This window comes from Notechis scutatus, chromosome 1 (genome assembly GCF_049901735.1).
Source record: "Notechis scutatus isolate UNSWTSFEM ecotype Mainland chromosome 1, rNotScu1.2, whole genome shotgun sequence".
Lineage (NCBI taxonomy): Eukaryota > Metazoa > Chordata > Lepidosauria > Squamata > Elapidae > Notechis > Notechis scutatus.
Genome location: NC_142009.1, coordinates 144311016 through 144337994, shown reverse-complemented (window position 1 = coordinate 144337994; position 26979 = coordinate 144311016). Strand labels below are relative to the sequence as shown.

Sequence of the window (26979 nt, the reverse complement as noted above, 5' to 3'; positions counted from 1 at the left end):
CCAGAAGGAAGAAGTCACAGGAACACAGCAGTTGATGCCAATGTTAAAAAAAAAAGAGGTACGCGTAGTCCTTGACTAAAACCATCATTTAGTGACCGTTCAAAGTTCAAACGGTCACTAAACAAACGTTATATATCAAGGACTACCTGTAGAAAATGTCACTTGAGCAGTACACTTGTTTTAAATTCTTTGTAAACATTGAAGAGAAGTTCCAAAGAGCCGTGCGGTAGCCTAGAGGTGGAATTCTTGTCTCTTAATCACGAGGCTGTGAGTTTGATCCTTGGTAGTGGCAGATATTTCTCTCTCCGGGTGCAATGATGAATTGTCTGCTGTGAACTCCACAGAAGCATCAGGAAGGGCATCTAGCCAATAAACTCTCAGCTCCATTCAGTCGCCCCAACTCCACCTTGATGCAAGGGATTTACACAGGATCATTAAAAGGAAAAAAAATAGGAGTGAAGAAAGTCATCTTCTATGCTTATGGGTCTGTGGAGTAATATGAAATCCATCTTCAAGCTCTAAACTGGATGGGGAACTATGGCTCTTTTATGACTTGTGGACTTCAACTCCCAGAATTCCTGAGCCAGCGTGGTCATAAAGGGGCCATAGCTCCCCACATCTGCTAAATGAATGGATGAAACAGCTTTTCTGCCCCCAAGGTGGACAAATAAATACAAAGGAAACTAAAACTGAACTGGTTATGGCATGTGAACTCATGGCATAAACCCCAAGATATTTTCTTACAAATCTTTTTCATAGTTTGGAATCATAATTAAAACATAATTAATAGGACAAAGAGGGATTTGTATACGGGAAGAACTATTTAGAAAATTGTTTATTTGTTCCTTGTATTTTCAATTACAGCAAGAACATAAGATAGCTAAAAAGAACCATTTCCAAAGGTCAAACAACATATGGAGAACTTTGTGAAAATTCAAACAAAGGAAGAGTATGTAAATCATGTGCAAATCCTGTTGAAATAAACTGCAAGAATGTAAAGGAATAACTGTTGGCTAAGCTGTTCCATACAATAAACAGCAATTTAATCTTGTTTATACAAATGAATGCCCACTTTTCAAGTTGAATGAATCAAGATTAAGTTACAAAATAAACATAGGAAAGAAGAATGAATGGGAGGTGGGAAAGAAAGTGAAGTTAATAGAAAATCATGGCCCAATCAATGCAATCCTCAAAACGTAATAGAACAAAGGGCAGCGTATAAAGCAATGTATGGATTTGGTTGAAGCCAGAACTGGTAGTTTGAATGAATAGAAAGGAATGGAATAATATAATAAATAGGGTGAACATAAACTCGTTGTTATACAGGTAGTCCTCATTTAATAATAGTAATTGGGACACTGGAATTTCTCTCGCTAAGCAATGTGGACATAAAGTACAGTATCATTGTGACCACATCACTTTCGGACTGCAATCCCAGCAGTCCCTGGTCCCATTGTAAAGCAAGGACCACAGGTTGTTAAGCATTACAGGGTGGAGCAGGTCGATTTAAATCACCATTTATCTCACAATTTAAATCACTAGTAAAAAAAGCTTGATTTAAATCAACTCGATTTAAATCATAATTTTTGAAGAGCAACTATCATCTCTGTCCCACAGCCGCTCCTCCTCTGATCCGCTGTTGACTCAGCGACAGTCCCATTCACTTTAATGGGATGGCTGGTGATGGGGCAGTGACACGACAAGGTGAGAGATGTGGCGGGCTGCAGGTGAGTGGATGCCCGCTAACAGGCACTGCCATGATGGATCTGAAATGACAGGTTCAGAGGTGGTATTCAGCAAGTTCTGACCAGTTCTGGAGAATCGGTAGTGGAAATTTTGAGTAGTTTGGAGAACTGGCAAATACCATCTCTGACTGGCCTCACCCCCATCTATTCTCTGCCTCCCGAGTCCCAGCTGATCGGCTGGGTCTTCTTTTGTTGCCCTGCAAAGGAGAACGGAGATGGAAAGCAGGTTAGTGGGTGGGGAGGGAATGGGGATTTTGCAGTATCCTTCCCCTGCCACGCCCATTAAGCCACGCCCACAGAACTGGTAGTAAAAATTTTTGAATCCCACCACTGCCACAGGTGCTCTTTAAATGTAAAGATTCATTCTTGCTGGTAGTTAGAATCTTTAATATTATTATTTGCAAACAAAATGAAGGTTTCCTATTTAGAGTGCATGTTATCTCAGTGTGCAGAGCTTGGATTCATTGAATGACTTTACCAAAAAAGTAAATATTTATTTTTTATTTATTTATTTTGATTTGTCAATCGCTTGCAAGATAATAGGTATAAGTATATACATAGTTATGAATACATGAAATGGGTACATATAAGAAAAATAAAAAGAAACAATAGGACAGGGACGGTAGGCACGTTGGTGCGCTTATGCATATTATTATATGCATAATATATAATATTATATTTATAATATATTATGTTATGTTACGTTATGTTATATTTATTACATTATATTATATTATATTATATGCATAATATATTATATGGTATTATATTATATTGTATTATATTATATTATATTAATTATATTATATTAATTATATTATATTATATTATATTATATTATTATATTATATTATATTATATTATATTATATTATATTATATTATTATATTATATTATATTATATTATATTATATTATATTATTATATTATATTATATTATATTATATTATATTATATTATATTATATTATATTATATTATATTATATTATATTATATTATTATAATATTATATATGCATAATATATAATATTGCAGAAGATACAGCCTCATGCTATGTAACTAAGCTCCATTTCATGCTGAATAAACTAAATTATTAATGTATCTTAAGTAGAAAACTATCTTTAGATAGATTTTTACTCCGAAAGCATTTTATTAAAATAAATTTGATAAAAATAAAAATAAAAATCCCATTAATTTTTTTTTAAAAATCCCATTATTATTATTTTTTTAAAATCATCAATTTTTATCCCACCCTGTTAAACAAGGATCTCATCTAACTGAGATGTGGGACTTCCTGCCAGTTTTCAACAAGCAAAGTCAATCAGGAAGCCAGCAAGAAGTTACAACTCCCCACCACGAAAGGTGGCGTTCCCTTAGGCAGCTTGCAGGCAGGTCAGCGGGAAGTGTATGCAAGAGAGGGCAGGCTCAGGGATTTGCTGCTGCAGTGCAGCTGGGGCACAGGGGGAGTGGTGGTGCTGCAGTTTGGTGCCACTCAGCAGCTGCCTGCTCACCCAAGGGATCCTTTGGAGGAAAAGCATCAGGAGCTGGAGCAACATACGGGTCTCGATCACTTCCCTCTTGACTTTGCTTGTGGGAAGCCAGAAAAGAAGGTTGCAAATGGCGATCGCTTGAACACATGATGGTTGCATGCTGCAACCATCATAAGCGAGAGATGGTTGCCAGGGGCTTGAATCATGATCATAAGGACGGTGCAACTTCCAGAACTTTTAAGGACCAGTCTGAAGTCTCCCTCATTTGGCGTAGTATGACTTGGAGCAGTCACTGAACAAGTGGTCATAACCAAGGACTACCTGTGTTTCTTTTTCTTACGCGTTTTAAGATTTTTGGGGTTATTTTTTTTTCCTTTTTGTATATGGAATAGCATAGTTTGCCCCAAAAGGGTATGGTGTGGTGATATTATTAGAACTGCAGAAAAAACAATTGCTACCAATCTGCCTTCCGTTGAGGACCTGTATACTGCACGAGCCAGAAAGAGGGCTGTGAAAATATCTACAGACCCCTCACATCCTGGACATAAACATTTTCAACTTCTATCCTCAAAACGATGCTATAGGGCACTGCACGTCAGAAGAACTAGACACAAGGATAGTTTTTCTCCCATACCATCACTCTGCTAAACAACTAATTCCCACAACACTGTCAACCTATCTAAAATAGGCAGTATTATCACCATTATTCTCATCTTGCTTATTCCCTATCTCCTTATCTTCTTATAACTATAATTTTGTTGCTTTATCCTACAATTTATATTGCTTACTTAATATCCTACTATGATTTATGGTGATTGCTTATTTAGTATCCATGACTATCGCTAAGTATTGTATCTAATGTTTTATGATGAGTATATTTTACAATGACTATGTTAATGTTCTATATTGTTGTATGTACATTGAGAACTTACACACTGGAAACAAATTCCTTGTGTGTCTAATCACACTTGGCCAATAAAGAATTCTATTCTATTCTATTCTATTCTATTCTATTCTATTCTATTCTATTCTATTCTATTCTATTCTATTCTATTCTACTCTACTCTACTCTACTCTACTCTACTCTACTCTACTCTATCATATATCACACTATTCCCTTTTGGAGAATGATAATTAAAAAATGTCAGCTAGTTATCATGAAGGACTAGGGTGAGGGGATATACTAATTCAATTTGCTGATAGTGTCCTATTTTAAAGGATGACATTGTTCACTGTTAGTCTAGGAATAGTTGCACAGATATTATTAAGTATATAATTGCTATTACAATTCCACTATAATATCGAAGTGATGTCAATAAAGCCTAAGACTAAAATCCTAGGGATAATAAACGTACACAATGGATTATGGACTATAAGAGTGGCACTGGCTTTTGACTAATCATGCATGGGAGTGCACCTGAATACTGAACACACTAGAATGAGATAGCAATTCAATCTAATTTATTGACTGTAGCACAGTGCTTGATTGCATATTGGTAGAAAAATAAGATTGTGGTCTTATTTAAAATGTGAGTAAATAAGTGTTAGTGCTCTTTGTTATCTGAAGACCACATCTTTATTAGTGACAGAATTGATACAATAAATATTTTTAAGAAATCCTCAAAGATATTTCAAAAGTGAAGTAGACCCAGGGAATACTGAAGATGACCCAATAAGATTCTATTGTATTAAGATTATGGTGTTCCTTATAATCATGAAGCACAAGAATTGATATTCAGAAGATTTGGTTTGCATGTCACTGTATTATTTTCACTATCTATAATGAAAATCTGGAATACATAAAATGGGAAATGTTGAATGGGAAAGAATGCAACTTTATCCTTTGTGTACTTGTGTTCCATGTTACAACGGAAGTACCAACAAATATAACTAACATCATGATGTTTCACTGCACATTACATTATTTTGGCATTGTCATGACTAAGGTTGGCCATATATCATGATTATATAGACTCAAAAATTAGGGTATAAAATAAGGAGGGGTATCTACCTTTGGACTCAAATCCTAATGAAATGGAAGCAGTAAATATTATTCAACATCTACACTCACATGCACTCTCTTGAGTTGTTACTCAAAATTATTTTAACGTAAGATGTATAATCAACAAACTTCTACCTGTCCACAACATCTAGCACTACTATATAGCTATGTAGATTCTTTTCTAAGCTAGTAATACAAACACACAGAGAGACACATACACAAAAAGACTGTGTCTTCTCTGTACAATTAGGAAAAACTATTTCCCATTCCAGTCTTTTTTCTGAGTGCATTTATTCACAAACTGCTACATATTTGCCTGTGAAAGCTTCATCAATCATACAGGAAAGGAATGGAAAATATAAGTCACATTTTGCTAAGACTCAAAAAAGTACAATGTAAAAAGTCCTGAGAGAGTTCATAAATTGGACTGGATGCCCTGGGGGAAAATGTGGTTGTTGTCTTATATATTCCTTAGACGGAATGGCTTTAAAGACATATATACATGTTTAGAATTAAATAATCTTGAGCTGATGTTATGATATTTAGAACTGGAATTCCACTGTCTTCAATGGTGCATGAAATGCATGCATGATTTGAGAACTAGAATATAAATGTTTCTCACTATTTGTTAGGCAGAACCAAAACAGCAAGTCTTTACCAAAAAGCCAAGGCATATACATAGTGTAGTTGCAATGGATTTTCAAGGTGGAAGCTTATAAACTTATGCATTCTGCTTTCGTCAGAAATCTACAAGCACGTTTTCATCATTTTAATTCTATTGAAGGATTGTATCCTGCTCATTTTAGAATGTCTTCCCTTGGCTTTTATGCTTTCAAGTAAATATGCAATTTTAATTGATGCAACCATATCATCACTGTAAAACCATCTTAGCCATTCAAAGCCTAACTGTACAGCTTATGAACATTAAAGCATCGTCTACTTTCTCAATCCCAATACTTTAAAAATATATATATCCAAAGTGAATTGTTCATATCTCTCTTTTCTCAGTGATCTTGCTAAAGATTTGCATGCAAATACTGCAAGCTGGCTTGTGAGTCAGCTTTGTTCTTATTAGGCAAATTGCCCAGGGTTCATGAAAAATTTAGCTACAGCTGAACAGGAAAACATTGACTGTTGTTGATACAGCACACACAATACCTTTGGCAAGGATCCATGGCCTGGGGAGGAAAGTGACCTAGCTATTATCTGATCTGCTGCTTAGATGCAGCTGCAAAAACGTAACTCTTTATTATTGAAACAATTATTTCTGAACAGCAGGGGTCCAAGAAAGCAGGAATTAATTTAGTAATATATATTCATGGATTGTGAGGGACACAAGCAACTACATTTGAGGATAAAGGTTGTGCCAGTAATTGCTGAAATTGATTTTTTTAAAGCTCCACTGACACCCAAGCTGCCATTAAATTGAGCTTTATTTTTTGCGAAGCAATGTTAGGACTATTTAAAAAATGCCTCTGTTGGCTCTCAAGCTAGCGATTAAATATTGTGCAAAGAGCAATGATTGTTGCCCAAGTGACCATCGTTCACAAAGAAATCTTATAACCAAGTGTTCACGACAGACTCTTCAAGCCACTAAATCAATAATAAAGGTTACAGCACCGCACTGCTCTTCTCAAACTGCATCTACCGTAAAATAGCCAATTAAACCCCCTTCGTTCCGGCAAGAGGTGCACAAGCGAAGAAGGAGCACAGTCTGACAATGCAATTAAATGTTCAACCCGGACAATTGTTTTAACAGGGGGGTGGGGGGAAAGGACGGTTTTAGCCCTTTTGAAATCCTGAAAAAGTGGGTTCCTTTGGGAGGGTGTTTCACAAAACCGAAGCCATCAAAATCTCTGTTAGCTCCACTTGAAATTCTGTCTTGATCAGCCTTTCCTTGATCAACTATGTTGCACCCTCCACAGGATATCAGACAGGGAAAAGCCGATAGAGAATTGGAAGCAAGTTCGCTTAACATAAGAAAGAAACTCTGAGAGCTTTATAGAGGACATTTTGACCCCTGATTTTTGTGCCTGGAAACTGGATGGTCAGGGCAGTGACTACCAAATATGGTCTTGCTTGTTCCTGCCAATCCCATTTCATCCACCCCAGTTGAAGCTTCTGACAATGCCTCATGGGCAGAACATACATACAGTTGATTGCATACATTCATCACAGACAGCAGACCGAGTCAATCCACTCATGTGCAACACAACTGGGAAGCTTTCTTTTTTTTCAGTGACTTGTTTTCCTGCTCCTGGACAACGAGGTGTTGTGTAAAATCCCGGCGTTCCAAAATATCAATTGTTTGCTTTAAAATTGCCACGGGATTCTGGGTAGTGGACAGAAGAGGAGGAATCGAGGTTTGTTGCCACAAAAAAATAACAAGACGCTTGTGGCACCTTAAAGACTGGCAAATCTACTGCGGGATATGCTTTTGTGTTGGGAGATCTTTCAATATTTTATGTATAATCATCTGTCAGCAGTTTTAATATTGGGGAAACTGGAGCGTGTTTACAAAAAAGATTAGAATCTCAAATCAAGTTTATCTTCTGGAGATGTCACGGATTTTACTGTTTTCTTGGCAGCAATATGGAAGCCATTTGTCATTTCCTCCTTCCAGAAATTTTTAACACATTCTTAGCTTGATTTACAATCTGCTTTATTAAAGACCTAAGAAAGTCCCACCTCATTTAGTTTTTTGAGACAGCTCAAGGTGCTGCAACTTAGCTGGTCACAGAAAGTCCAGTGAGCAATAATTTGAGATTAAAAATAGGCAATAGCCCAAAAATTACAAGTGGAACATTTCATTTCTCAGGATAACAATAGCAATAGCACTTAGACATACATACATACATACATACATACATACATACGTATACGTATATCGTATGCATACGTATACGTATACGATATACGTATATGTATATGTGGATCTTTGGTTATTCGGGTTTTCTCCCGTAAAATTGGAAGTATCTAGGCGACGTTTCGATGAAGTCTCATTCATCATCTTCAGGCTTGTGTCTTCGGCTTTGTGCTTCTCAGAGTAATGTGAGCTTGCAGCTGCTTCTTCCTTTTAACTGCTAATGGGGTGTGACTTGATTGGGTGGGGGCTTGGCTGTGTTCTGATTGGCTGGGGGTGTGTTCTGTTCAGGTGGGGGCTTGGTTGTGCTCAGGTTAGTCTTAGTTGCTGGGGATTTGAACTGGTGAGCTGTGATCCTGCTGTTTGGCTTCACGTTAGTGGTCGTGCGCATCTTCATGGTGGGCATCAGTTTGCTTGATGTATGGGTCGGAGGGTTTGAAGCGGGTAGTGATGCAGCTGCGGTGCGGCTTCTGGTCTGTGGTCATGTCTCATCTTCTGTGTGGGTGTGAGTCTGCTTTCTATGTGGAAGTGTGGTGGTAGCATCTTGTATGGCCCTCGTGGGTGTGGGTCTGGTGTCATTCTTCATGTTAGGTACTTGTCTGTTCATGAGGGTGGGTTTCCAAATGGCTGGTAGGCGGGAGGTGTCATCTCGTTTATTCATGCTATGTGGGCGTTTTTCTATCTCTATGGCTTCTCTGATTATTCTGTTGTTGAAGTGTTCGGTTTTGGCGATAGTTCTGGTATTTTTAAAGTCAACCTCATGTCCTGTGGCTTTTAGGTGTTGGACCAGGTAAGAGGTCAGTTCTTCTTTTTTGATTTGATATGTATATATATACCGCTTTATAGTGCTTTACAGCCCTAAGCGGTTTATGCTGTTCCCTAACCTGGAGATGCCTATCTATTCAGCAGAGGAATTCCAAGGACTTTCATTATCAATCAGGACATTAGAATTCTTCTTGTGCATATTTGAACATATTCATACTCCATATAGAATATCTGAAGTAATCATTCTGAATATCTTCTCACATGGAGAAAAGTGTTCTAAACATGGTTGTACCCTGCATTAAGCACTGGGAAGTTTTCCCATGGGGAAAAAAAATGGGTAGATGGTAAATGGATTCATAGGGCTCACCTAGTAATTCCCCCAAAGCAGAAGTAGAAAAATGAACAACAGTGAAAAGCACTTTAGTTGAGATCCTTCAGGCAGGATAGGGGTAGTAATCTGGTGAGTTTGCTAGGCAGCAGTATTGGCCAGAGGTTTCCTATATCTACATAAAGAGTTGCTTTTTCCAGGCGTGTCAAACTGGCGGCCCATGGCCCATTTGTCATGTGCAGGCCACACATATCCCACAACCGCAAAGCCAAAACACCTCACAATATATCATAATCCAGCCCGTGACATGATTGAGTTTGACACCTGTGCTTTAGACGATCTTCATTTCAACTTATTGGGATGGAGAGTTTTTTGTTGCTTTCATTGCAAATAACTCAGAATTTTTTTTTTTAAAAAAAAACGTTTTGTTACTCCAGGGTTCATCTAGACCAGGGGTGTCAAATTCAAGGCCCGGGGCCCAGGTCTGGCCTGCGGGGTGCTTAGATCTGGCCTGTGGGGCCACTCTGGAAACAGCGAAGGACTGGCCTGCAGTGCTTCTGCCAGCGAAAACGGGCTCCCAAGCTCCGTTTTTGTTGGCAGAGCGCTCGGGCCACCGTAGGCACCTCCGACACGAGTGACCACACCCACCCTGGCCATGCCCACCCCAGCCCCTCAAGGTCAACCACAAACCTGATGAAGCCTTCAATGAAATCAGATTAGGCACCCTTGATCTAGACAACTGTTTTAGCATGCTGTCTTCCAGTCATGTGATAACACAAAGTATGCCATTGCCAAGCCTTGTACTGCCTTGTTAACAAAGCAACTGAGAGACGCTGTCATAAAAACTTACTCTGGGGCAACTTGAGGAGCAGTGATTGGTAGATTTCTGTGCGAGTGAAAAATTTTTCCACCTATCATCTCCCTAATGTGGGGCTGGGTAAGATCTGAGATTTGACAGATAGAAAAAACAGCAGGTTTAGCTATCAGATTTAGACCATAAACAGAGCCTTACATTCCTGTTTTCACCAAAATTCAGCCAAAATTGTTCTAAACTTATAGGCATTATTCAATACTTATATTTCTTGTTAAAATCAAATCTTGTCCCTCTTTATCGTTCGTATTAATTCTGTACTGGCTTCTTTCCAGCTCTCTGACACCCTTCCTCCCTGTAAACTAGGATTTGCTGTATTTTGTAAAGGTCATAAAAGACATCTGCAAAACATTTATAATAAGTATCTGGTCCAACCAACTTTCCAGTTTTAATCTTTTTTAAAGTTTCGCAACCGTCCCTCCACCATGTAGTCAGATCCAGTCACAATCTGTTTTTGTTCCTCTGCAATCTGCAGTAATTTTGTTTCTTAAAGTATTCATCTTTTTTTTCCAGAGAAATATCTTGTCCTTTATGCAAATTGAAATAATATTGATGAAATGGTTTTTTGCATAGCCACCTTATCCACTAATGCAGTCTCTCCCTCTTGCAGTTTCAGTATCTGCAACTTGTGCAGATGTTAAACTTTTTGATAAAAGTTGTTGTATCCTTGAAGCCCCCCTCTCCTCCCCCTCTTATAAATCCAATCAGAGTGCTGATTCACCAAGTGGATTGCTCTTATCCTGCCACTCAGAAAATCTCTCTTTAGCTATACATTGATTACATCCAGAAATGTTGACGAAAGGGAGACTCTTGCAAACATTGTGTTCAGATAGAGTGCTTTACGGCTGTGCTTCATTCAAATTCCTTGATTCCCAGCTGCTTGACTCATGAGTCAACCCCCCCAAAACCCTCAATTCTTGCAGTTTCTTCACAAGGAGCAGCTGTCTAGAGTGGGTGATTCACAATCTCTCCTTGTTCAGGAAGACTTTGCCAGCTAGAATTCACCTTCTGGTGGCCAATCTGCCACAAGGTTGTCCTCCAAAAATCTTCACCTGGAAGCTCAGGACACGACATGTATTATTGATGGCTCTTTTCCCTGCCCCAAATTCCTAAAGCCTCTTCACTACAATCGGTCTCCTTCAAGGTTGCTTTCAAAAGAATTTGCAAGGTTTGCTCATTTGGATTGGTTATCTAGAATTTGGAGTTAAGCCAACAAAAGAATATTGATTTTTAATGGCATTTTATTTGTTAGATTTATACAAAGCTACACTGTGTGTGCGTATCTGCAGCATGTGTTTAAATGCATCTAAGTTTAATGATTAACTTAAGAAAAATACAATAAAATTGGAATACACTAAGAAGTTATTGGAACCTCCTCATTTTAAACATGAAGCTACACAGGGAACTAATGAAGTATGGAAGAGGGATGAGCTGCCAACATTAGAAAAAAAAGAAAGAAGTGTTTTTGCTTAGCAAGAATCTCCAAATTTAGAATTATGTCTCTGAACCCAAAGGGGCTTTTTCAAGAGTCAACTGGATTTTCTGGTTTTTCCTTGAAGACGTTTTGCTTCTCATCCAAGAAGCTTCTTCAGCTTCTTCAGAGCTGGATGACTGAGAATCCCCACAGATATACGTCTCTGAACAAAATCTATCTAGTATTTCAATTTTAAGGAAAGGAGGAAAAGGAGGGAAAATGACTAATTCCTAGAATCCCAACTGAAGGCTAAGGCACAGACGTAAAAAAAAATCATAAATTAATTAACAGCTAACTTTCTAGATCATTTTCTGGCTACTATAGATAGCTCTCAACATACAACCACAACTGGGACTGGAATTTCCAACCTGTCAGTGTGGTCATAAAGCAAGTCACCTAACCAGACCCTATTTTACCACCATTTTTACCACAGCTGTTAAGCAAATCACCATGGTTGTTAAGTGAATCCAGCTTCCCCAATTAGCACTGCTTGTTGGAGACCAGCTATGAAGGTTGCAAATCACAATCACATAACCCACACAATGCTGTACCCAGTTGTAAATGTGAGCCAATTGCCAAGTGTCCAAATTGCATCCTGTACCTGCAGGGGTGGTATGACGGTCCTAATTTCAAGGAGAGGTTGTAAATAATCTTTTATGAGGAGTAACTTTGAACTGTCATCAAATGAATGGCCATAAGTCAAGGACCACCTATATGCAGTACTGCAAGGAGTGATTTTCTCAGAATACAAATTGTTATTTGCCATTTATATCAAAGCGTTGCCTACTGATGCCAGGGATATTCGCTGGCAGCATTAGTGCCAAATGCATGTCTGGCGCTTGCCTAAGCTGGCTGGTATGATGACTGGAAAGGGAAGCAAGGGGTTATTATGATCCCCTGCTATTTTTCTGCAATGAGAGGAATTTTTTACTCCTGGCAGTTTGGCAACACGAATGATAGTCTGCCGATGTGGACTTATGACAGCCTGTGAAGGACTGATCTATCACCTTCCATTTCTTAGAATATTAAACATATGGCTAAATATTTTATCATCTCCCACATTTCATGGGAATGTGTTCACACATGACAAATACATGACTCTAGGTGGCCATATAAGTCGAAATAATAAATACATAAATGGGAAAAAGAGCTTTCAGCCATGTGTGCAAAAGCGGGGACTAGAAAAAGGACCTTTGTCAAAAATGCTTTACGGGCCATAGGGATGTTGCTAACAGATCACACGTTCCCATGAAATGTGGAAGGTGATAAAATATTTGGTCTTATTTTTAATACAACACAATACTGAGCTAGTATATATTTTTTTCAGATACTTTGCAACAGCTTGTCTCTCACTAAGTGAAAAGAAGCTAAAAATGTTTGGATGAAGAAAATTTCCCATAATAAAGTCTAATGAAAGCTTAAGCAAGTAGGAAATTTTTGTGCTGTTCGTTCTACAGAGGAATCATTGGAGCAATGGTTAGTTAAGCACTTGGGCTTAATCATTACAGCTGATTTGCTAAAGATATACCTGAAGTATAACCTGGGAACCTGATTAAAGATATGGTTGACTTGGAGCAGTACCTTTGGTGTTACGTGAGCTATTGGGCTGAGTTTTTGCCTTTCGTGGAAGTGGCATATAACAATACTGTGCATAACAGCATTGGGTTCACCCCTTTCCGAGTGGACTGCATATGTTGGTCGACAATGGACAGTGGGGTAGCTCAGAGGGAAAAGGGGATTTTTACCTAAGTTGCTTTTCTTGTGAAAAAAAACTCAGATCTGCCTCTGCTTTTTCTGTACCAGTAAAGCTATACTTTTGGAAAAACAATGCCCCAGAAGTTTCTTTTGTGGCATGTGCCAATGAGATAGTTGACATTATATCACCTCCCCACAAAAGAGAAAGAACACATTGACTGATGTTTCTGCATGCCATGCACAAGAATTGAACAGGAACACAGGACTTCAGGGGGGAAAAAAGAACTTGTTCACCTTTTCTTCAACTCATGTGCTTTCCTATGACCTTAGTCCAATTGATGTACCAAATATATATCCTAGGAAATGTTTCCTTACTAAAAAAAATACCTATAATCCCAAAGCAGAGATATAATACAACAATTACATTATGAAATTCATTTTACAGGACAGCAAGACCAACAGCAATGGTGATGGCAACCAAAATCAGTACTATTGGCCACCTAAATTCAACAGAAAGCCTGCAGGAGCCGATGACCTCAACTGGTACCAGAGAATGGCTTTGCATCAAACTTAATTCGTGCAGGGAGGTATTTGTGGAAGGACCCCTGAAACAGGTCTTCTTTTGGGTTACTACACTGTGAATTCTTGGCAGGTAGAATATCATCGAAGAAATGTGCCACTAGATCATGATGGGCAGATCAGCAGGAAAACAGGCAGAACAAAATCTATCAGATATTTAGATTCCCAGCCATGCATGTATCATTATCTGCTCTCAGCAATATTGCGGCGGCCTAAATGGGTTCTTCATAAATGTTTATACCAAGTTTACAGAAGCTTGTTTCCTTTGATGACTTTGCACCAGGATGGCAATTAGTCTTAGAATGAGGAAATGCACCATACTTCAATTTAATGGTGCCTGGCTTATCACTTTTAGATTGAACTGTGTATGGATCCTACGATGATGGAATGTTCCCTCCTGTTTTTTTTCCTCTTTTGTGCTAATTTTTATATCCATGCATTTCCCTGGACAGAGTCCAGAACCTATAAACAAATTTGGCATTCAATTACACACCAGTCCAACCTTCTCCAAAAAGTTACCTCTTGGTTATGTCTGTTGGTGAAATTAGTTAGCATTGTGGTCCAGGATATTTGATACTCAATAGAGATTTTAAAAGTAATCAGGAAAAAGGAAAGGCTTAGATGAGCTAAAAATACTTGTAAAACAACAACTTCAGGCTCTGCCTAAATTGCAGAGCATGACAGAATAAATGAACCAATGTGTGAAAGTAGAAGAAAGACTTCTACTTTATGGTAATTGGGGATTTGGGGGGGAAGGGGGAACAACAAAAAACATCAATAGGAACATATTTTTAAGAGACTTGAGAAACCAATTAAAATAATAACATACAATATTACCTCAGCAACCCTGAGCAATATTGTTTGAATAATAGATATTTCATAAATGTCTATGGAAATTTTTAGTCACCCAGGTCTGAAAAAGCACCGTTGGGATATATTTCATAAACTTCTCCATTCTTACCACTTCATAAGTCTAACTAATCAGCTTTCATTCTATGTCAATGTATGAAATGCTATGGGCTGAATATGTCAGGCATCCCTTTGTACTTGAAAGGAAAAGTGGTATTTAACACAATTTTCTATTACCTGTGAAATAAAATTAACCATATGCTTTATTCCTGCCATTTCACTTTTGTCTCTCTGCAAGTCCAGGCAGGGTTGGGTAAAAAAAGGATCTGAAATTTTGAAAATGCAGTCAATGTTCACATCACACACCCACAGTACACTGTAATTTGTGTAATTAATCTAAGTGCTTTATTTATTTTGTAAATTGAATAATAAGCTAGCTTACATGCTAGGTTTGCCCCAAAGACTATGCTAAAAATGTGATTGTCTGTCTTGTAGTTCAGAGCATTGTGTGAATCTGCTAGCAATCTGTACCGATGCAAGGTTTGATTTAGGAGAAAACATTTGATATTTTGCTATTTCCTGTGTTTTCCATTTCTCCTATTATTTCATCACTTATATGTCCTGTATTTTTGTCTGTAAAGCCTGAGGAAAAGGCAATCATGCACAATTAAATGCACTGATTTTTAATTGTTGTAAGATACATTGAGAAAAATATTCACTTAAAAACTAGTGCAGAATCAAAATGTGATGAGCAATAGAGCAACAGGGAGAAATGTAGAATAACTGAGACAAACATTTCAAATGAAGAACAAACAACAATCACCTCTGCTACAGAACTTAGGGCTGTGTGAGTTTCATTGCTTTGACACATTTTAATGAGCCATGGGGGAATTCCTAAGACAAACATCTACCCCTAGAGAAAAGAATTTGAGTTTGTTGCTTGCTTTATATATAATAAGCCTCAGGACTAGCTGACTGAGATATTTCCGCTGCTGGGGAACTTCCCAATGGATCAATTACATTTATATAACCCATTATTTATTATTTCAAAGCAAATGACTCGCATCCCTGACATGTGGTACACAAATAATGTATCTGAAGTTGAAAAACTGATATCATTTCTCACCTAGCTCTCTGTTATGAGGTCATTTAAATAAATCAAATAAAAAATGGAGGTGAATAGGATTCTGGCAACTCTTGAGATCTGAAGGTGCAGGAACGATTTTTTTTTTTAGAAATAGTAACTACAATCATATACATTTGACAGACTTTTGGGTCTCATTCACCTGCAGTCCTCCAATGTATTCTAGGCTGTACTTGAACATTGATTCCTACTATTAGACACATTTGATTCAAAAGCAATGACATATTAAACTAGGGTGGATGAAGCTTAGAGACAGCAAAGAACTTGGAGAGAGGGACAGACTAGGAATCACAACTGAAGAGAAGGAGAGAAACCCAAAGGTGTTTTTTTTCAAAAGGCAACTGGTTTTTCCTTAAAGAAGTTTTGCTTCCCGTCCAAGAAACTTCTTCAGTTCACTGAAAAAGCTTCACTTCATTGGAGAAGCCTCACTTCAGTTGACTTTACTGAACTAAAGAAGCCTCTTGGATGAGAAGCGAAACTTCTTCAAAGAAAAAATAAAGTCCAGTTGCCTTTTGAAAAAAGCACTTTTGCGATAACCATGACCTGGATGACTTAGAATCTCCATAGACAGAAGGAGAGAAAGACGGACCAATCTGGAGGCTGAACAAATCAAGAACAGTGTTACCCTTGCTAGTGGATATAATAAAACTTCCAACATGTCCCTCTGAATTAATAATACCAAATCATATAAATTTCCAAAATGAAGAATGATACAGTAGTGGAATTTTCCTCAACTGAACTGAGCACAGAGAAAGTAACACCTTAAATAAGCTGTGGTATTAATTGCAAGAAGAGCAAAACACTAAGCACTTAAGATGTTGGCATTGACGTTTCTAGCCCTAAACAGCTTACAAAACCAACCACTCAGTCATTATGGTTTCAGGTTCATTGTTGATTTTAATCCTTATTTTTAAGGCCTTATATTTTGTCTTGTTTGAAACTTCATTAGCTACCTTGAACAGAGAGGCAGATAGAAATCAAACCAGTGGTTATTTTTCTCAATGAAATGCCCTGCAAATCCACACATAGCAAGTTTAAGAACAGAGATTCAGCCAAAGTAATACCGGTAGTACTACAAAATACAGCATGAAGGAAGAAACCATCCATTTGGGTTGCTTTTAGCTGGCTATATTCACTCTGATATTAAAACTGTGGAATGTGTAAACTTTGCAATGGGCCATGCCTTGGGTATAAGCAGGAGTTGCTTTTTAATAAACACAGAGTTCCCAGGAAATGTGCCTCTGGCCTTTTCTTTGCATCCTGGCTTCAATGCAGTAATTCAGCAACTGTTGCTTGTCATCCAGGGTGTCAAATAGGCAGCATCACATGACATATCGGCAGCATCACATGACATATCGGGACTTGGCTAAACCAGGTGTTTGACAGCCCTGCTCTTCATAGAGACCGGCCAACAGATTGGAGGTTACCAGTAAGGACTAAATTTAATTCAGACTGAAAAAGTTCACATATGAAAAAGGGGGAGCAATGAGCAATGAATGAATGAATAATTCAAATATTTATTCACATCCGTGAAGCTACATGTTAATAAACTGAATCCATTCTTTTTGTTGGGTTAGAATAGATTTTTCCTGGACAGACAAAAAATATAAGTACAATGATTTGAATTGAGAAGAAAGAAATAAAATAAAATTAAGAAAATTAAAAGAAGGGAGAAGCTATGTAGAAAATGTAAAATAGTAATAAGATATGGAATAGAATATAAAAATGAGATTGAACCTGAATTTATGTCTGTACGAAGAAATGTAACCGGGGATTATGCTGCTTTCAAAAAAGATGTTTTACTTGTATTTCTTTTCTTTTTGTGAAAACTCAAATAAAACTTACAAAAAAAAAAAAAAGAATAGATTTTTCCTTATAAACGTAACTTCCCTTCATAGCCCTCCTGTACGATGTTAAAAAGGCAGACACACATATGCCCATTATTTTTTTTCTCCAATGCCTTGCTTTTTTCCACAGTCCGTCACACTTCTGCACAATTATGTATCAAAATGTTTTGTATGTTATACCAAGACCTTGGTGCTTATCTTATCTTTGTTTCAGAGTCAAAACAAGATGCAAAATTTCAAACCCTTGTTTCCCACTGGTCACTGTGTCCCCAGGGAGCTGCAAGTCAAAAGCTGACCAAAACAAAGGGCCTTTTTTCCCCCCTTAATCTTCAGCCCCCAGCCATTGCCTAAACTAAGGATGGGGAAACAAGGGGTTAAACGTCATCAGTCTGAGTTGCTGTCCAAGATGGGCCTATTGACTGGGGCTTTCCAGCCCAGGGTTGCTAGGGGCGTAGTCTGTCCCTGTTGTTGTAACTAGAGGGAATAGTCTCTGTCTGGCTAGTAGTTATAGTTGCCATGTTTGCTATCCTTGTCACATTGTTCAGCTGCTGAATGAAGGATCCTAGGATACTAACTAATTTGCATGGGGCAACTTGTTCCTCTCCACCAACCATCTTAGTAGGACACAGAATAGCACTGCTCAATTACTGTTATGAGAACAAGACAACTGGGCAAGGGGAGGGTCCAATTCAACATTCACAACCTCATTAAGTAACCAGAATTTGTAAGCCGTTTTCTGGAGTAGGAGTTATTCTTCAGTGTGTCAACTAAACAGGACTGCAAAGCTCTTAATATTATTAACCGTATAACTAATAAGACAATTAAAAAGAAGTTTTGAATCACAACAATTCACAGTGAAGTATACAAAGCATTGAACTGGATTGCTTTGATTTTCACTGCCTTAAGATATATTACTAGTGCTTTTCACTGACATCCACCCCACCCCACCCCAAAAATCAAGTTGCTAAATTTGCACTATGTGCCTTACAAATAAGTGCAAAGAACTATGGTTCCAATCATTTTGACTACATCAAAACTACATTGAAGTACTTTCATTCTGCCTCTCCATCAGCAGTATTTATGGACCTAAGTTTACTTAGTTTCAAGTAGATTGCAAGACAAATGCATATTGTCAGGGTAAGATTGTCCATCAATGAAAAAGGTGAAATTTGGAAAAAAACAGCCACAAAAGGAAACTCTTGTACAGAATATTATCAAAAATTATGGTAGAAAACAAAGACAAAACTAATTTAAAAAGCAGACAAGTATTACTGTCTAAGCACTTATTTCTTCAGGAGAAATGTGAGTTTTCTGGAAGACTTCACATTAGAATCTTTTGAAAAAAGTTTTCCAGTTCCTTCAGTCAATGGAAAAATGTATATCACCAGTTCATTTTTATTTAAATATAGTAAAAACAAAGCTAATTATGAATACTATGTAAATTTCTCAAAAATCTTTCTTCTAATAGCTGAAAATAAATAATTTATTTGACAGAAAGAGTGGAAACTGGGAGAGAGATGAATATGTTATATTCAGATTAAAACCTTTCTTTGGGAATTATTTTATTACAATGCTTATAATTATTCTAAACATAGCTAATTGAGTACATTTTCCTTAATTAAGAGAAATAATAGTGATAGTACTACACCTCACAGCATTAATTTTAGCATGTGTGAATTTGGCACCTAAATTTATCTGTTTCCATTAAAGTCATTTGGAAAAGTTAATTAGAATTTAATTAGCATTATCCAACTGAATTCACACCAGGTTTGTGTTACTTTATTGCTAATTTATTTTATCACCCAATACACTTTGAAAAGTATGCTTGTAAAGTAGAAGAAATCCCAAAAAATTAGGTGAATGTAATATTTCCTACTGACATTGGAATCCATCTTATATCTTTGTATTTTTTAAATCAGCTTGCGTGGAAGTGGCTTTAAAGAGAAATTGCAGAGGCAGACACTAATATTACCATCAGAATAAAAATTTGATGTATTCTATGAGTTCTCCATTGCAACGTTTTCTTTCTTTTAGAATGCTTAAAAGGGAGGAGATAAGACCTTATCAGCAATTTCCATTTCTACCACCATCACCTCACTTTCAGAAAACAAACTTCCCGGACTTCCAGTTTGAAGGGCTTCAGCGACAGACAGAAATCCGCGATCGTGCACGGTTTCTGTCTGGGCTCGCCGCTGGAGCGCCCCGAGCCGACTGGTTTTGGGGCTAAGCCACCCCGTAGAGGTGGTGAAGAAGGGGTAGACCACCAGCAGGGTAAAGGAGAGCCGCATCTCTCCTCCTCAGCTGGCCATTACTCCCTTTCCCGAAGGCGGTTGTAGCGGTGGTCAGAAATGGCCACCACAAAGAAGAACTCGACCGGAAAAGAATGTGCAGGAGGAAGATAAGAAGTGAAAGTTTTGGCTGACCGGGTTAAATTGTAAAAGCAACAACCATGGTACCTCTGGAATTTAAACTTACAAAAAATAACATCGCTCCCAAAGAAGAGTCGGAAGCATCAAAAAGTGAAAAGGGAAAGGTTTGGTTTTTTTTTTCTTCTCTCTCCTTCCCTATACTGACAACTAAGAGACTTAAATAAGAAATCGGAAAAATCCGCTTTGACATCAATAGGCAATTAAGCTGAAAATAAAACAAAATGCCAAAGGGATAATAAAGATTTCTGGACATTAAAAACTTTCTTTTTCATAAGCAGGAAGGGAGAGGAAAAAGAATAAGGGCAGGATCTGGAAGAGGGAGGAGACTGCCTGGAATTAAAAAGAATTTAAAGTAAAACTTCAACAAGACTCCTAAAAGATACATTTTAACTGAAACTTTGCAACTAAATAATAACCCCAGGAAGAGAAAGTGGAGGAAAAAAGAGCAAAAAAGAAACAGCTTGCGTGTATTTGGACTATTTGGTGATCTTTGGATTTTTGGTTATTATAATTGAATGACTAAAATCAATTGGGTAGTTGTTTAAAAATTTATACAACGGCACCACTTCTGGATGAATTGAAAATGGAACTTAAAAAGTACAAAGAAGATGCACAAGAAGGGAAGGGTTCTTTTGGCTTCGTTTTTCAATTCTTAGAAATGGAGATTTGGAACTATGAGAAACAACAAGAAAAGACTGTAAAACAAGAAGACTGGGATAAAGAAGAAGCCATCTTTAATGAACAAGTAATTCTATGTGGGGAAGAAAAAGGAAAGGGGGGAAAGAGAATGGAGAATTTAAGACTTAAAAAAAAACAACCAAAGAAAAGAAAAATAATTTGAAAAATAAGTATAATACTGGAAAGCAACAGAAAAGGGGAATACAGAAGAGAGAAATAGAGGTAGAGAGAACAAGGGGGTAAAAAGGGGAGAGAGAAGAAGAGAGGGAAGAAGGAAAGGAAAAGAAGTTACAAAGGACCGGGGCAAGATATAGAGAAACAGGACCTTATTAGGGATAATGGGTGAAAATCTAACTGAAAAAGGGATTCTGTAAAAGGTACATAAGATTGTATTGTTATATTAGTAATAGAAATAACTTTAGAAAATTGGAAACAACGTATGATTAAAATGAGGGATAAAATAGTTAGTGTAATTTAGTGAAATGTTTGTGAATAAAATAAGTGAAATAAAATAAATGAGAAAATTGAATTAGGAAGGAACGGGAACATTTTAATTAGTTAATGTTTTATAAAATATAAGTGAAGGGAGGGGAATTAACTATGGAAAGCTTATAATTGTTCCCATAGAAGTATGATATTTAATTGAAAAGTAATGTTAAAGATGTTAAGACTTTAATGAATATTAATGATAGAATTGAATTGGAATGGAATGTTGTTTTAATTATATACATTTATATTTTTTTTCTTTTTTTAAGAATACAGTGTGTATTTTAAGAATGTACCAAGCAGAATCCAAATGGAAGTTATGTATATTGAATGTTACAACTTTAGGGAAAATATATAAAGGCGACATACTCCAATCAGTAACTACAGGAGAAATTTTGTTTAATTAGAAAAGATAATAGATAATTGAAACAGGACAGACAAAAAATATAAATACAATGATTTGAATTGAGATGAGATAATTCAAATAAAATTGAGAAAATTAAAAGAGGGGAGAAGCTATGCAGAAAATGTAAAATAGTAATAAGATACGGAATAGAATATAAAAATGAGCATGAACCTGAATTTGTGTCTGTACGAAGAAATGTAACCCGGGATTAGGTTGCTTTCAAAAAAGATGTTTTATTTGTTCTCTTTGTGAAAACTCAAATAAAATTTACAAAAAAAAAGAAAAGAAAACAAACTTCCCATAAAGTCATCTCAGCAGGGGGTAGCACTTGGCCAAACTTATACAGATCTGGAAGTTAAGCAAGCTTAAACCTGGTCAGTGCTATGATGACACATCACCAGGGTATTTCAAGGCTGGAGGCAAAATTGGGGAAAAGTAAAAAAAAAAACACCAGAGAAGGTAATAGAAAAATCACTTCTACATTGTTGACCAGGAAACTGCATGGATGTGTTTGTAGCCAAAAGTTCTCCTCAGCTCAAGGGAGACTCTACTTTATCTCCTCACAAAATGTCACAAAATGTGACTTCTTACATAATTCTTGGGGTTTGTTTTCTCCTTCACAGCTGCAGAAGTTGGAATTGAAAACAGCTGCAAACACACACAGACACACACACACAGAGAGAAAAGAGGGAGTACAGCCACAGACACACACAAAGGAAAAATCAGAATTAAAACCATATGGCCAGAAACAATAAACTAGAGGAAATGGTCTCTGAGACTTGAGCAGACTTTGGGGAAGGGAGAATAACTTTCAAAATGTGATATGAGCTACAATCTAAAAAATCTATTTTCTAATTATGTTATGTTTCCCATTTTAATAGGAGCAGTTGAGGGGATGTCCAAGAACACAGTGGTCTTTCTGTTTGGCATTAATGGTTAGAACTGTGGTGTATAGTGTCCTCACCAGAACAATTCCTTCAGGCAAAGTAGCAGTCAACAATTTCTTCATGACTGAGTAGCAGTCAAGTACTCTTTCCCTGCAAGTAATGGGTGGAAAATCTCACTACTTCAGGGACAAGAGATTAGAGTGAACTCTGAGACAGTTCTTTTCCCCCACAGGAAAAACCGATAGTACTGTAATAAAAGGGTTCGGCATTGGAAATTCCATTCACTGTCTTTTTTTTCTCTATAAATATACCCCTCCCATATTGTGGAGGCTGGCCCTAGCAGAAAAATGAATATAAGAAAGAATTTGATTCAGCAAGAACAAGGGAAGCATTGTGTCTACACTGGCAAGCATTAGTTTCAAGGTCAGGAGCTTGCAGGTACTTACCCCCTAAGAATTGGATGCCTCCAGCTACCCTGCCCACAGTCCTGGAGATCAACTCGTAGACACAGCATCCCATAAGTGCAGTGAGGGCCACTAGAAGAAGAAGGCCACAGCCCAGACCGGTCACCACTGTGCAGATCTGCCATTCCACACTTGGAATGGCCTGGAAGGATGCGTAACGTCCACACTGCTCCACCATTACTGTAATCTGGCGGCTCTCATCTCGAACAGGATAGGAACATCTCCGGAAAGTGCCAAAAGAAACGGATTTCTCCAGCTGATAACCCAGCAGCCAATAAGGCATGAAGAAACCCACACAGGAGGCTCCAGCACAAAGGAAGGAAAGCAAGGCCCAGATCACTCCGGCATACGTCAGGCTAGAGGCCATTTTCCCAGTCATGATGACCCAAAGGAACTTGGAACAAAATCCGCCACCTGATACACTCGTTTTGGAGATCTGTAGGTATTTCCTCAGTCCCAGGAACCTTGGAGTCCAAGGAAATCTTCCATAAGCGCCGTCAGGCTCACTTCTTTTATTCTTAAGATTCCTGGTATGGCAGAGATGGTTCTTCTCCTTGTTATTTCTTCATCCCCAACGGAAGCTGCAATTGCAATGAGAAGCATTAAGGAAGGGAGCAGGACAACGAGGTAAATTATCATGAGTTCTTTGAAAATTGGGAAGGGGGCCAAGAAAAGTAGGCGATGAAAATTAAGTTTCACTATGAAGCCAAGCTGGGGAGCAATGCAAGAAATGCAAGATTGAAGGTTGGGTTAGATAACTTGTTCCAATCCAACAACCGTTTAATGAAGGTGTTCAGAATGAAAGGATGGGAAGTCCTACCAGGCATCGGGGCTGGGAAAAGCTGCAGGGAGGTCACCAGATCCAGCCCTGGACTCTGTTCTTATGGCTTTTTAGTGTCAAGTGGAAATGAACCCATGAAGGACAAAATCCCACCTTTTAGTTTGGTGAAGAAACAGGTCAGTCCATCTCATCTTTCCCACCACATCTGGTTGTCAGTTGGCAAACAAAAGAAAAAGAGCTCTCTTGTTCTTTTGACATGAGGAAGTCAGCAGTGGAAGCTTTATGGAGCCTGGAAATACCACCCAACAAAGCCCATGGTCACGTCACAGAAGTCAGCTGGGCAGCCCACATCTGCCTTGCCTTGTGACCGAGACAGCCAAGAACTACCAAAATCCAAGGTGACTACTGAGGGCAGCAAGTAGATACTAAAAGCTCTCACTTCTGCTATGCAGTGGTCATCCATATTTTTGCAGCCCAGTTAGCCTTGCAATATCCATCCTGAGTTAAATGAAGCGCTCAATAACACCCTGACAGTAACAACCCCTGGGAATGGCTACAAAACCCTTAGGGCAGAAAGATTGGAGAAATAAGATAGCAATGTACCAAGACTTTTTCCTCCTGTTATTCCTGTTTATGCCTAAAAGGAATAAACTGAGCTTTCAAAGATCAGGAAGACAATTGAACAAAACCCCAAATGGTCTTGCCTTTAGAAGAGGCTGTAAAAGAGGGAAGTTAACACTTTCACAAATTAGGCTCTGCCTCCACTGTTTTTCTTCTCAGAGTTATAAGCCCCTGCCTAGATCCCAACAAGGGAACCAACACCAGCCCCGATCACCTTTCAAACCAGAAGGGAAAAGGATGGGCTGGATCGCATTTGATAACAGGAGGAGGAAAATCTGGCAGTCCTGTCAAATCCAAAACCCAGGCTGCACCCCTGGGAAGGAAGAAGGCCTGGATCAGGCAGAGAAGCCTTCTTTGAGCATCCGTATATGTGTGTGTGTGTGTGTGTGTGTGTGTGTGTGTGTGTGTGTGTGTGTGTGTGTGTGTATGTATGTATGTATGTATGTATGTATGTATGTATGTATGTATGTATGTTTTCTTAAGTTTTCACGGGTACTTACATGTATGGTATTCAGCTTTGTTCGGGTATTTTCCCAACTACAATGACGTGGGAAAATACCCGAACAAAGCTGAATACCATATATATACACACACACACACACACACACATGTATACACACACACACATTTTCCCCACCCACGGTAAAGCGAGATGCACGCCGCGCCCGCTTCGCTCAAAGGAAACTGGAACGGGCAGCGACCGAGGGGAAAGAGGCGCAAAGGGGGAGGAGGGGGCAGCGAAAAGAGCCAAAAAAAGAAGAAGCTGTTTGCAAACTCTCCCGCGCTGGCTGTCAATCCGGGGAAATGGGGTGGGCGAAGGGGGTGTCTCTCCCCCCACCCCCAAGTGCTGAGTCACGGCCTTTCTCCGGACGGCCGGGCGTCAATGCCGAGAGGGCGCTTTGCCAAGCCTGCCCCGCTGGAACTTGCCGCTTAAGTTTGGGTTCTGCTGGGCTTTCCCACTGCCGCCTCGAAAGGAGACGATCCCCGGCACTGAGAGAAGGAAGACCCGGGGCTGGTGTTGGGAAGGCGGGGGAAAAGCGGGCGGGTGTTCCGACCCCACCTCCCTCCTGCTCTTGGATCTGGGGCAGGCAAGGTCTCTTTTTTCCGCCGTTTGCCCCAAACGGCTTCTCCGCCCGCGGTGCTGGGCAGCGGCAGCTCCTTGGATCGGACGAGGATCGCGTCCCCGTCCCCCGCCCCCTCCACGTCCCCCACTCTCTCGGTTAACTCTAAGCCTTTTTACCAACCTGTCTAAGCCGATCCGGCAACACATGGAAGCTTGCAAAGCGCGGCCTTTCTGCAGCTGCTCGGCACGCGTCGGAGCCGGGAAAGCAGCAGCAGCGGCGGCGGGGGCGGCTTTTGGTCCGGAGCGCAGGACCAGCTGCGGCCGCCGCGCTCGGTTCTGGGAGAGAAGAGACCAAGCAGGGTCCCAAAACCTCGGCGCGAGGAGCTCCGCCCCCCCGCCACCTACGAGGACGAAGAAGGGGGAGCTTCGCGCTCAGCCTTGTAAGGCGAAGGAGGACAACACCCGAAGAGAAGCGATCGCGGCGAGGCGGAAAACGAGAGCGCATCTCTCCAGCATCTTGGCGGGGGGGAGGGAGGAGGGAGGACCGCGCAGAAGACTGAGCGGGGACGGAGGGGTGGGTGGGTGGGTGGGACGACACAGGTGTGAAAACAGCCCGGCCCGACCTGTGCGAATCTCACTTTTTTGAAGAGCCGAGGGAATAGGATAGTGTCACATTGCTCTTCCCATTAAGCGCGTGAAATGTCTGAAGGAGTAAAGGCAGTGCTGAGCGCCCCAAATCCCTGGAAATATTGATTTATTTGTCTGGCGGATAGGGCTCCCTGGGAATCTCTGGGTTCTTCAGTTTCTTAAAGAATAGGATGAGCAATTAACCCTTCCCTTTTATAGTTTCGGAAATGCAGTTCATACATACATTCAATCAATCAATCAATTGATCGATCAGAATAGAGCTTTCTTAGCAGGAGAGATCTATATAAGAGAGCAGGTTTTAAGTTAGGAAACTGCCTTTTAGCATTTGTAGCATAATAAGAGAATAACAGAGTTGGAAGGGACTTTGGAGGTCTTCTAGTCCAACCCCTTGCTCAAGCAAGAGGCCCTATACCAGGGGTGTCAAACTCGATTTCATTAAGGGCCACATCAGGATTGGGTTTGATCTTGGAGGGCCGGTGGGCGCGTGGACATGGTGGGCGTGACGTGGGACTGGACCTCCTCAGACATGGTGTTAGGTATAACATTGATACCAAATATGGTTTGGGTGAATAAATATATAAAACTTAGATATCATGGTTTAAGTGCTTATCACTTTAAGCACAATGCAGCAGGCAATTAGCCGATTAAGGGTGCGGTTAGAAGTTACAATATAAGGAAGCATTAGAAGCTGGAAAGCTTACTGTGAGTTTACTGACTCTCTCTGGCTGTTACTGTCTGTTACTGTAACTGTGTGCTGCTGCGACTAACTGTGATTACTGACTGTGAGTGCCTGTGACTGAACTGTTATTGTTTGCTACTGTTTGCTGAATATCCAGCGTTTGTTTCTCTGGAGAGTGAAACCG

At 39.2% G+C, this 26979-nt stretch overlaps 1 protein-coding gene across 1 annotated transcript in view; it reads right to left on the bottom strand.

Moving 5' to 3' along the window:
- Positions 1-25983, bottom strand: part of LHFPL6 (LHFPL tetraspan subfamily member 6) — a 32011-nt gene extending 6028 nt beyond the window's left edge. Inside the window, exons 1-2 of the mRNA XM_026668585.2 lie at positions 25650-25983; positions 22986-23584 (exon numbers count right to left, since the gene is read on the bottom strand). Coding sequence (XP_026524370.1) covers positions 22986-23382 — 397 coding nt within the window. The 5' untranslated portion in view covers positions 23383-23584; positions 25650-25983. The remainder of the gene's footprint in view (positions 1-22985; positions 23585-25649) is intronic.
- Positions 25984-26979: the final 996 nt, after the last annotated feature.